Below are 12806 nucleotides of genomic sequence, written 5' to 3' on the forward strand. Positions count from 1 at the left end.
TTCTATCCTCTTTGGACTTAAACCCAATTATGATAAGTGTACCTTATGTATTGGATCGTTAAAAGACAACATTTTTACTTTACCTGGTAGTTTACCTATAAAATGGCCTGATGGTGAAGTAGACAAACTTGATATTCATATCCCTAAAGATATCAATTAATTTACCACAAGAAATTTCAATAGAAAGTTAGCAAAAATAGACAAGATTCTGCAACCATATTTATGGACAAATCACATTGATTAACTCTAGTCCAATCTCCATTTTACTGACTAACTTATGGCGCAGGTCTACTCCAGATGAAATGTTTTTTTTTTTTAAATCATATGAGCCAAAAATATTGCTAATTAAAGGTGCCTATTCATATAATGAATATGAGTTTGGGCAACTGAAATTATTAAACATGGCCGCGGGAAGAATCTGCATTTCTCCCCACTCTGCTGACCAATATTTTGCTCCTCTCCACTAATACAGGAGTAATAAAGGCCTAGTGCAATAATTTGCTGAAACAAAACAAATGCTGCATACATTTTTTATATTTTCTATATTAATAATTTTTTTAATTGTGATTTTCAGAGGATGCTGCAGCTTCTACAGCACCCCTACTTCCCGTGGCTATGCCTTTAAATATTAAAGCATTAAACCTCTCACTAAAAGCTTCACTCATACGTAAATTATACTTAAACCCAAACTAGTTCTACAGTAGATTATTAAGAAAGGCTCAACCTTTGTTCAAAAATTTGCTTTTTGCGTTTATACAGATTACAACTTCTCATTTTCGATTAATTGAAAATTAAACTTTGTTCAAAGTATAGCCCTTTCAGTTAAATGCAACTAAATGTAATCGAAAATGTAATCTACATAATCCCCAAAAGTAATTATTTATCATGAGAGGGCCACAGACTATAAATAGTAATCCTGCATACTCCAAAAAAGTAAATCTCCCCATTCTGGTAAAAATAGTTATATATTTCTGACTTTTAAGGACACAAGCTCAAGTACACAGTACAAATATGATAGAAATATGACATATTTGATATGATGCAATTCCTATTCAACAAAACTTTATGAATAAGGCTTGAAATGACTTACAGTGTGCTTTCTAAATATAGTATAATCAAACTATAAGATTTCACCTTCGTTATAACTGTAAAATACATATTTGTGTGTCTAGTGTTAGAGAAAATGTGTATATTTTCTAAAGGGTTCTCTTGATCAAAACGTTTGCCCTCATCGCTGTGAACATCTCACAGAGCTATAGCGTGGCTTCCTGAACTTATTAGGAGCTCGCCTATCATTTCATATGAATCTTGTCCGTCTATGACAAACAAACATTTTTATGTTTAAAATATATTAATAATTTTAGATCAATGGCTATAAATCGATCTCTGAATGTGCTACAGTGATGAGCCACCACTGTTGGGTTATGGTGTAATGATTGCAGGCATGTGCTTTGTCAGTGGATGTGATGTAAGGTTCAGCCAGGAGTTGATGGACAGTCGGAAGTGAAAATGAAATGGTAGGAGGGACATCCCAGCTTCAAGGGGTTTCTATGTTCACATCCTACGTCACACAGGTTCAGACAATATATTACTGTGTCCGTGGGAACCAGGGCTATCGCTCAATGCAAGCCATTTCGATCTACAGTGTCCACAGATTGATTTTGAAGTGAAAATGTTGGTCGGAACCAGTACCAGAACCACGCAGGTCCCATAAACAGGGGTCTTTACATCTCTTGAGGTTTTAAACAAGTTATACACAGCTGGTTACAATTTCAGTTTTATCCTCCAGAAAAGATAAAACAAATATTACAACAAATATTATGGTTAAATTCAAATATACTGATTGATAAAAATAAAAAAAACATTCTTTATGGAACTTTTTTAAATTGTTTTATATTTATTAATGATATTATGAATAGGAATGGTGGAGTTATGTCACACATGCAAATCTAAAAAAAATATGGGAATGTTTGCTTAATCCAAAGTTACAATCAACTGATTGCAGCATTACTGCAAAAATGGAGGAGGCAAGTGGAAGGGGGAGAAAGTAGGGAACAGGTTTGTCAGCAATATATTAAAGACCAAAATTGGGTGAAAAAGATTGGCATAAATAGACAAAATGTATGTAAAACATCACAGCACAGTTGAAAAACGGCACATGGAAATCAAAAGAGGGTGGTCTATGGAGATACATGGGATGAACTGAGAGTAGAGTTCTCAGTCCGTGATCTGTAATGGTTATTACTGAAAACACTGTCATGGAAATTGTTACATAGGGACACCCGAAGTCAATCTTAAATTAATCATTGTTTATTGTCAGCGCACTGGAGAGGTTCCAACAAACTTAATGCACCATAGTGAACATCTGTCAGAAGCTCTAATGGGGCAGTCCCGTTTAGTTCCCTTATAGACTGGTTACAGGCACGTTACATAGGCATAGTTCATAGGGTTGGTTCCGGCATGTGTCTGGCACTGTCTTGTATCTTAACTTAAAGAACATATTCTGGGCGTTCTGCCAACTAGTCTAAAGGAGGAGGTAATAACGGGCCCCCTCATATCCTTACCAAGCACAGGCAGGAAGCAAGGATTGTTTATGACACCAAAGACAAGATGCACAAAGTAAGATTTCTACATAACTACATAATGTATACCGGAGATGTCTGATTACTATTTATTTAAAATGTAATGTGTGAACACTACCAGTCAAAAGTTTTAGAACACCTACTCATTCAAGGGTTTTTCTTTATTTTTACTATTTTCTACATTGTTGAATAATAGTGAAGACGTCAAAACCATGAAATAACACATATGGAATTATGTAGTAATCAAAAAAGTATTAAACAAATCAAAATATGTTATATTTGAGATTCTTCAAATAGCCACCCTTTGCCTTGATTACAGCTTTGCACACTCTTGGCAAACTTTCAAACTAAAGGACAATTCTTGGTAGCGAAAAAACAAATTTGTGTAAATATATGGGTTATGGCAGTGTTATGGCGATATTATGGACAGGTTAAAACAAGTTGTCAGCTGTTATGACATATTTTGACATGAATATGACCGTGTCATAACGCGTTATGATGCTAGGTGTCAAGTAAAGTGTTACCAAAATGTTTTATGTAGGCTAATTAAATCATTATGGAGCTGGGGCACAGACTGAGCTGTAACAGTTTGAACCAAACCCATGGCACAATATTTAGAATTTTGTTGACAGACTAGAATACATCGAGAGAACGGGTTCAGAAAATAGGGATATGGATTTAAAAAAATGATATTTAGATGGCTTTCTTTTATTTACCCCTATATTCTGAACCGTTTCTGAACTCGTTCTCTCAATGTATTCTAGTCTGTCGACAAAAAGGTACACTGTATTTAAAGGGATCACGGCTTAAGATAAATGACCTGAAAACCTTGCTGAATTAAAACTCAATGAGAACATCTGTTGGCCAGCGGTTTACAGCGGTTGAATAACATTTATTCAGCGCACACAAAAGAATCAAGCCTGCAAAGCCCAATACGCACCGTCATATGGTAAGTCTGAATACCAACTACTGAGAAGTGCGTAAAAAAGGCATCATTTCCTAAATTGGAATCGGATCCAAAGCGTCTGAGTGGGAGTGCTGATCTAGTTTTGCTTTTTCAATTATAATGAATGGGCAGGGGCGAACTGATCCTAGATTGGCCCTCATCTGACACTAAGAAAACGGTTCAGGACAGGGTTGGGGTAAGAGGCAGGAAAGAGCTGATAGAGGATGTATTAAACCTGTCTAGTATGAACCATCACAGAAATCCTGTTCAACAGAGAAAAAGAGCGTTTCACTATGACATCCATTGAAAAAAAATACTTTATTAAAACAAATTATTTGCTGCATTATTAACTGTCAACACAGATGTGATAGGCTACTTCAATATTCTAACATGCAGCCATCAGTACAGATAGAAGATATCCTGTATGTCATTGTTAAACAATTGAACAAGAACGCCTATTGTTTAGAAATCCAATGTGTGCTCTGTGCTAGATACAGCAGTGAGGGCTCTCTTTTTCTTTATTTGTAGACAATTTATTTCATTTTTCTCTTCTTTACACGAAACAACCAACGCATTAAAACCAAAAAACATAAATACATAGACATTTTTCTTCAAATGACACGGTGAGGCCGTGTCTTCCACATTCTGTTACATTGCAGCCTTATTCTAAACTTGACTAAAAAATAAATCATTCTCAGCAATCTACACACAATACCCCATAATGACAAAGCAAAAACAGTTTAGAAAATGTTTGCAAATGTATTAAAAATATAAAACAGATACCGTATTTACATAAGTATTCAGACCCTTTGCTATGAGACTGGGAATTGAGCTCAGGTGCATCCTGTTTCCATTGATCATCCTTGATGTTTCTACAACTTCTACAATTCAATTGATTGACATGATTTGGAAAGGCACACACCTGTCTATATAAGGTCCCACAGTTGACAGTGCATGTCAAAGCAAAAACCAAGCCATGAGGTTGAAGGAATTGTCCGTAGAGCTCCGAGACAGGATTGTGTCGATGCAAAGATCTGGGGAAAGTTACCAAAAACATTCTGCTTCATTGAAGGTCCTCAACAACACAGTAGCCTCCAGCATTCTTAAATGGAAGAAGTTTGGAACCACCAAGACTCTTCCTAGAGCTGGCCGCCCGGCCAAACTGAACAATCGGGGGAGGGCCTTAGTCAGGGAGGTGACCAAGAACCTGATGGTCACTGACAGAGCTCCAGAGTCACTCTGTGGAGATGGGAGAATCTTCCAGAAGGACAACCATCTCTGCAGCACTCCACCAATCAGGCTTTTATGGTAGAGCGGCAAGACGGAAGCCACTCCTCAGCGAAAGGCACATGACAGCCCGCTTGGAGTTTGCCAAAAGCCACCTAAAAGACTCTCAGACTATGAGAAACAAGATTCTCGGGTCTGATGAAACCAAGATTGAAATCTTTGACCTGAATGCCAAGCGTCATGTCTGGAGGAAACGTGGCACCATCCCTACGGTGAAGCATGGTGGTGGCAGCATCATGCTGTGGGGATGTTTTTCAGTGGCAGGGACTGGGAGACTAGTCAGGATCGAGGGAAAGATGAACAGAGCAAAGTACAGAGAGATCCATTTGCTAAAATTTTGAAAAAACTGTTTTTGCTTTGTCATTATGGGGTATTGTGTGTAGATTGATGAGGGAAAAAAACTAAATGGAAAAAGTCAAGGGGTCTGAATACTTCCCGAATGCACTGTAGGTCTCTGAAAGTGAGAGCTAGTTTCAGCTAAGAAATCTAATACTGACTGATGATTTTCACACTGATTTTCACAACTCAATTTGTTTTGTCATCAAGTGCCAGAAAACAGAACATAACATCAATTTACAAGTTGGATGTGAAAAGAAATCCACAATGATACAAAGTATAATTAGTTGTTTTCACTTTCACTTTCACTTCAGGCTGAAGCTTTTGCTGTACTCACTGCAGTAATATAATGTATGCCCTTTAATGTGAGTGCTCAAATGTGATGTATGGCTGTTTATGACCAAAGCTTTTGCCACATTATTTGCACTGGTAAGATTTCTCCCGTGTGAACACGCTGATGAAGTCTTAAATAGCTTTCCATTGATACGGATTCTCTCCTGTGTGTATCCTTGTGTGGATGGTCAAGTTGCTCTTATGGTTAAACCTTTTGCCACATTGTTTGCACTGATAGGGATTCTCTCCTGTGTGTATCCTTGTGTGGATGGTCAAGTTGCTATTCTGGTTAAACCTTTTGCCACATTGTTTGCACAGAAAAGGTTTCTCTCCTGTGTGTATCTTTAAATGCAAGGTCAAGTTTCCCTTACGTGTAAAGCTTTTGCCACATTGTTTACACCAATATGGTTTTTCCAGTGTAGCAGAGCAGTCTGGATGAACTGAGAGAGGCTGATCACTGGTTGGTTGTGCTACTCTGTAGCCCTCTACATCAGGTTCTGTTCTGATCTCTTCAGTTATGATGATAGGTAGAGCGTTCCTCTCTCCATCATCCACAGTTTGGTTTAGGTAAAGATGTGAGGGCTGAGGTGGGTCCTCCTGACTGAGTCTGAGCTCCTGTTGTTCCTCTTTAATCTGTGTGGGTTCTGGGTCATCCTGCCCCAGACTGGGGCTCCATTCCTGCTCACAGTTCTGATTTTCAGGGGGAACGGCAGGAGTCAGTGGCTGGAAATCTGGAGGGAAAAAAATATATTCAATCAATATAGACTTATCTTAATACAATACCTGTACTTTTACTTGGAAGGCCTGTCTGTGCAAAAAAAACAAGATGATTTGTTGTCTTGTCTACACTGATGGGGAAACATGAACATGAGCTCCCTGAATTCCCTGTAAGGGTGAAGGAGGCAGAGATTTCCAGGATAAGAGCTGTCCAGTGTCTCTTATGCCGAGGCAGCCAAAAGAGTGAAAGAAGGTGCTAGTGGGTCGGTTGCCATGGTGGAGACACCGTAGTCTAGTCCTGTGGGTGCCGTTCGCCAGGTGCAGGGTCCAGATACCCTCGTCGTGAAAAAGGTGGACTTTGGCATTTATCGCTATGGTTATAAACTGCACTGCCAGAGTGGATAAGAACTCAAGATTGATCGATATCATATCTGCAGCTGAACACCTCTTGGGATTAAAGGATGTCATGGACGAGGGGCTACACAGAGTACTGGCTGGAGCAGATCCGTCCTGTCAGGTCCCCAGTAGGGTTCTGAGTGCATTTTGGATGACTGACGCTGTCTGCCCTAAAATCCCACTTTAGAAGAAGACTGGTCTTGCTTTGTTCATAACCAGATGGGAAGATGGTATTTACCACATACGACAGGGAAAAACATCCCTTCAACTGGTAAATACTAGTGGGAAACTCATCTATCATCCCAAGCTCTGACTTATGCCACATGCTGAAACTTGACGTCACACATTAAGAAAATTATCTCGAGAATGGCATTTTTGGCCGGTAAATGCAACAAAACATTATTTATAAAATAAAATCTATGAATATGGTTTTTGAACACAATTTGTTTGTGAGCATGATAACTGTACTTTTAGTTTATGGTTGACGCAGCTTGTTTGCCATTGGCCAATCTGCATTTCTCAACGAGTTCAAAGCATGTGAATGCATCCAACTCGTATTTACGACTTCACAACTGGTAATTAACACTTTCCCACTTGGTTATGAACGCAGCATCTACGCCAGAGAAGGTATAGAAAACCGAGACACCTCATAGGCTCATATTATGTGGTTGGCGCATAAGTAGACCAACCTCATTTATAACGTTGCGTAAATTTCACACCAATTAAATGCGTGCACCATTTCTGAAAAGTTCGCGCACATAGATAAATCTCTATATTTTTTTACTTGGCGCACGCTTACTGGTGCATGTTTACAGTTATAAAATCAGACCCGTCCTGAAACTGTGCGCTCGTGAATGAGCATTAAAACTCCGCCTGAAAAACGCCTATCGTTCACCTTTTATGGTAACAATAACGCCCTTATTTGCTGTATACTTTTAAAGTATTTGAATTAGGCCGAGGCAAGTTTCTAAAGGAAATAGCAATAGTGAACTTGATCAAATGTCTTTGGAGGGGATGACACAATGTTAAACTTTCTGTAGGCCTAGGCTGACAGACATACAGCTTAGGAAAGACAACAATTGCAAATGGCTGTGAACCTGTAAACAGATCGTTTGAATTTAATAGGGCCTGTTTTGCATGAATTTTTCTCGAACCTATGGTGCACTGCCCGCGAATTCTGAAACAGGGTCTACTCACAGTGGTATCCATACACTTCAATGCAAAATATCAACTGTCTGTTCACCTGTTAAATTCTACTTTGTTATAAACCACGCTTCCTTTCTGACATATTGAGCAAAATACTTGAAATAATAGCGTATCTAATAGGCCCAATTAAATGAGAGATGCGCATGGTAATTTGTTGTATATAGGCTATGGCTACTTCGGGAATATGAACCCAGCATGCCCAGAAAAGGTGAATAATTTATTCTAATGGTTATGAAAAGTTGTGTATAAATCCAATATTGTCTACTGAAGAAATGTGAAATGACAGTATTCAGACGTAAACTATAGAAGTAACTTGCACCTTAATAACCTAAGCTCCAGATCAGATGGCATACTGCAAAATACTTCAAATACTGTAGCTCATCTATTGACTGCTGTGAAGTGGGTCCAATTAAACTAGAGATGGAACGAATGGTATCACTGTTGTAGGCCTATAGGCTCCCTCTTGAGTATGAAACCATTGCAAAAAAGGAGAGGAATTTATTATGAAATGAAATAAATAATAGCCTAGGAAATATACCTATTTCTAATTATTTTAAAATGCAAAGACAAACAAATTAGACTTTCTCTCCACACTAATGGGAAATTACTGCATCTTGATATTAACCTGTTTGTTATGAATAAGCCGTCCATCATATGCCCCTTTTGCACAAAATACTAATCTACTTGCAATGCAATACTTCAACCACTAGAAACTGTGCGTGTGCACGGTCTAAAGTTTGCAGGAATGTGAGCACATTTTCACATCATCTTCAGTTTTTATAAATGCCAACTTTTATGTGGAAACTGGTGCACACGTTTTGGGGTACATTTTGCACGTACCTGCGGTTTATAAATGAGGCCCCAGATCCAGCTGCTATCTCAATGGTGACTATGAAAGAGCCATAGGATCTGACCGAATCTGACAGACAAAAAGGTTATGAAACACAACAATTGCAAATTGCTGTGGACCTGTAAACAGATGGTTCGAATTTAATAGGGCCTGTTTGGCGTTGACCCACGAATTCTAAAACTGTGTCTACTCAGAGTGGTAGCCATTTATGCAGTCACTTCATCCCTACACACATGTACAAATTACCTCGACTAACCTGTACCCCGGCACATTGACTCAGTACCGGAACCCCCCTGTATATAGCCTCGTTATTTTTATTGTGTTACTTTAAAAAAAAGTTTAGTGTATTTGGGAAATATGATCTTAACTCTTCTTGAACTGCACTGTTGGTTAAGGGCTTGTAAGTAAGCATTTCACGGTAAGGTCTACACTTGTTGTATTCGGCATATGTGACAAATAAAGTTTGATTTGATACACACTTCAATGCAAAAGATAAACTGTATGTTCAGCTGATATCACATTGGTGACTATGAGACAGCCATAGGATCTGACTGAATATTACTGATTCTCCCCACACACAGTAACTGGAGTAAATTTGGGGCGATATGAGAAGCTCAAATTTGAGTTTTTCCAAAATCTGTCGAAAAACGACTGTTTGAGGTCTGTGCTAGTTTTTAAAGCGCATGTGGCAGTTCATCTGCCTGGGTTGCGTTCAGTACATAAAAACTTAAAATAATGTTCAATTGAACGGATAAGGTTGGGTTGTGGGTTCAAAGAACGTACAAGACAAACGTTCCGCAACATAGCAAACTTTCAAGCGAACTGAACACACCCCTGGTCGCTAGGCGGTTTTACCAGATGCATATGGGTGTGAACTTGAGGGGATTCGATGCCTGCTCCTGGTGTACCGGGTTAGCGTTGACTGCATTCGTTTTGGAACCGGTCTGCCTCCCGGTTGTGAGCCAGGTGCCCTGTTCTGGCCAATAAATCCTACATTGTAGAATAATAGTGAAGACATCAATACTATTAAATATCACATATAACCAAAAGAAGTGTTACACAAATGACAGCTTTGCACACTCTTGGCATTCTCTCAACCAGCTTCACCTGGAATGCTTTTCCAACAGTCTTGAAGGAGTTCCGACATATGCTGAGCACTTGTTGGCTGCTTTTCATCCATTCTGTGGTACGACTCATTCCAAACCATCTCAATTGGGTTGAGGTCGATTGATTGTGGAGGCCAGGTCATCTGATGCAGCACTCCATCACTCTCCTTCTTGTTCAAATATCCCTTACACAGCCTGGAGGTGTGTTGGGTCATTGTCCTGTTGAAAAACAAATGATAGTCCCACGAAGTGCAAACCAGATGGGATGGAGTATTGCTGCAGAATGCTGTGGTAGCCATGCTGGTTAAGTATGCCTTGAATTCTAAATAAGTCACCGATAGTGTCACCAGCAAAGTACCCCCACACCATCACACCTCTTCCATGCTTCATGGTGGGAACCACACATGCAGAGATCATCCACCTTTAGTAGTGGTTTCTTTGCAGCAATTCAATCATGAAGGCCTGATTCACGCAGTCTCCTCTGAACAATTGATGTTACATGAACTCTGTGAAGCATTTATTTGGGCTGGTAACTGTAATGAACTTATCCTCTACAGCAGCGGTAACTCTGGGTCTTCCTTTCCTGTGGCGGTCCTCATGAGAGCCAGTTTCATCATAACGCTAGATGGTTTTTGAGACTGCACTTTAAGAAACTTTCAAAGTTCTTGACATTTTCCGCATTTACTGACCTTCATGTCTTAAAGTAATAATGGACTGTCGTTTCTCTTGGCTTATTTGCGCTGTTCTTGCCATAATATAGACTTGGTATTTTACCAAATATGGCTATCTTCTGTATACCACCGCTACCTTGTCACAACACAACTGATTGGCTCAAACGCATGAAGAAGAAAATAAATTCCACAAATTAACTTTTAACAAGGCACACCTGTTAATTAAAATGCTTTCAAGGTGACTACCTCATGAAGCTGGTTGAGAGAATGCCAAGAGTGTGCAAAGCTGTCATCAAGGCTACTTTGAAGAATGTCACTTTTTTGGTTACTACATGATTCCATGTGTGTTATTTCATAGTTTTGATGTCTTTACTATTATTCTACAATGTAGAAAATAGTAAAAATAAATAAAAACACTTAAATGCGTAGGTGTCTCCAAACGTTTGACTGGTTCTTTATATTTTATGGAGAAGAGATGTTGAATTTCCTGAATGATGCACCATGCTCCATTTGACAATATGACCGAGCAGCACAGATTACCCTTCGATTTGAGTAGGACGTGCCTCCCTCACCAGCCCTGGCTAGCGGTTCAACCCGGGCAGGTTAATCGAATCGCCTCAGTCTGAAATCGCAAAAAGTCGTCCATCACCACATGGTAACTGACCTCGAGGGCACCATAATCACAACTTTTTCAACTAGTTGTTCCGTTTCCGTTAAATTCAACGTTGCTCCCCTTTCTGTCGTACTGAACGCAACCCTGGGCTACACTACATCACGTGATTCAATGAAGCAACGTTGGCAAACTAGGGGTGTATTCATTAATTCTGTTGAAAAAAGTTTCTTAGACGGAAGCAAACGGAACAAAACGGGGAGGGATCTACCTGAATTTGTTTAATAGAAATTCTAATTTTGCGTCTGTTTGCACTAATGATGACTCCCCAGAGTTGCGGTCAGGGTGAGAATTGCACAACGTGCCACATACATTGTCTTATCATTATTCTACAAGTAAAAGGTTATAACTCGAACGTTAATTCGCGACAGACCTGTTCTGTATAACTGTATCTCCGATTTGATAATCATGTCCGTCTCCCTCCGTAGACGCTCGTTCTCCTCTGCTGAACGGAAGATTTCTTCCCGATACTCAGCTATAGTCTTCTCTACGGCCCCGAATATATCCACAGCAGCTGCCGATAAACGCTCGGTGACGAATACATTCAACAACTGTAGTTTGGACATATTGGAGAGGGCAATAAAAGTCTAGCTGTTTGTTTTATCAAAGAAATGTTGAACCGTCTGTCAGCTTCAGCCTAGCGGGTTTACGCTACCTAGTAGATACCTTTGTAAACAACAATGTCACGTGCTGTGTTTTCTGTCACCAACCGCGGACGGTGTAAGACTGCAGTACATTAGCGCCACCTGATGTCTTGGAGCACGTCAAACCACGTCCGGAGGCCGTCAATGAACTGGGAGAAGTTTGAGTTCGATTTGCCCCCCAGGCAAGCAACTGGAGCATGTCGTCTATACGGAGAACAGGCGTGTATGCTGTTGTAGACAGCCGTGAGGACTTCCTGAAGCCAGCAGTGTCCTGGAGGGTAGGTCCCCGAGTCAGAGCTATATTCAGTTTACAGATCTGATACACTAATGCTTTTCCCTCTCCACAAATTACACAATTTGTTCTGTTATCAATTGCCAGAAAACATCATATAAAACGTATTCACAAGTTGGATGTGTCAAGAAATTCACAATGACAAAGTTTAAATGTATTGTTTTAACTTCAGATTCACTTCAGGTTGAAGCTTTTATGTAACCCCTTTTGTGAGTGATCATATAAGACTTCAAGTTTCCTTTCAAACTAAAGTATTTGCCACATTATTTGCACTGGTAAGAGATCTCCCATGTGAACACGCTGATGACATCTTAGATACACTATATATACATGAGTATGTGGACACCCCTTCAAATTAGTGGATTTGGCTATTTCAGCCACACCCATTGCTGACAGGTGTATAAAATCGAGCACAAAGCCATGCAATCTCCATAGACACACATTGGCAGTAGAATGACCTTACTGAAGAGCTCATAGGATGCCACCTTTCCAACAAATGTCTGCCCTGCTAGAGCTGCCCCGGTATATTGTAAGTGCTGTTATTGTGAAGTGGAAACATATAGGAGCAACAACGGCTCAGCTGCCAAGTGGTAGACCACACAAGCTCACAGAACGGGACCGCTGAAATGCGTAACGCATACAAATAGTCTGTCCCCGGTTGCAACACTCACTACCGAGCTCCAAACTGCCTCTGGAGCTTCATGAAATGAGTTTCCATGGCCGAGCAGTCGCACACAAGCCTAAGATCACCATGCGCAATGCCAAGCTTC

At 39.9% G+C, this 12806-nt stretch overlaps 1 protein-coding gene across 1 annotated transcript; it reads right to left on the minus strand.

Annotated features, from left to right (window-relative positions):
• Positions 1-5012: 5012 nt before the first annotated feature.
• LOC123727878 (zinc finger protein 569-like) lies at positions 5013-11795 on the minus strand. Its single transcript, XM_045697909.1, has 2 exons — positions 11474-11795; positions 5013-6215 (listed from the first exon to the last, which is right to left on the minus strand). Exons 1-2 carry the CDS (start codon positions 11664-11666, stop codon positions 5617-5619), a joined length of 792 nt encoding a protein of 263 aa, XP_045553865.1. The 5' UTR covers positions 11667-11795; the 3' UTR covers positions 5013-5616.
• Positions 11796-12806: the final 1011 nt, after the last annotated feature.

Source organism: Salmo salar, chromosome ssa16 (assembly GCF_905237065.1).
Source record: "Salmo salar chromosome ssa16, Ssal_v3.1, whole genome shotgun sequence".
NCBI lineage: Eukaryota > Metazoa > Chordata > Actinopteri > Salmoniformes > Salmonidae > Salmo > Salmo salar.

Coding starts and splice junctions, on each gene's coding strand:
- LOC123727878 (XM_045697909.1), bottom strand. CDS start 11,666: ATGTCCAAACTACAGTTGTTGAATGTATTCGTCACCGAGCGTTTATCG. Junction 6,216..11,473: donor GATACAGTTATACAGAACAG/GTCTGTCGCGAA, acceptor TTTTCCCTCCAG/ATTTCCAGCCACTGACTCCT.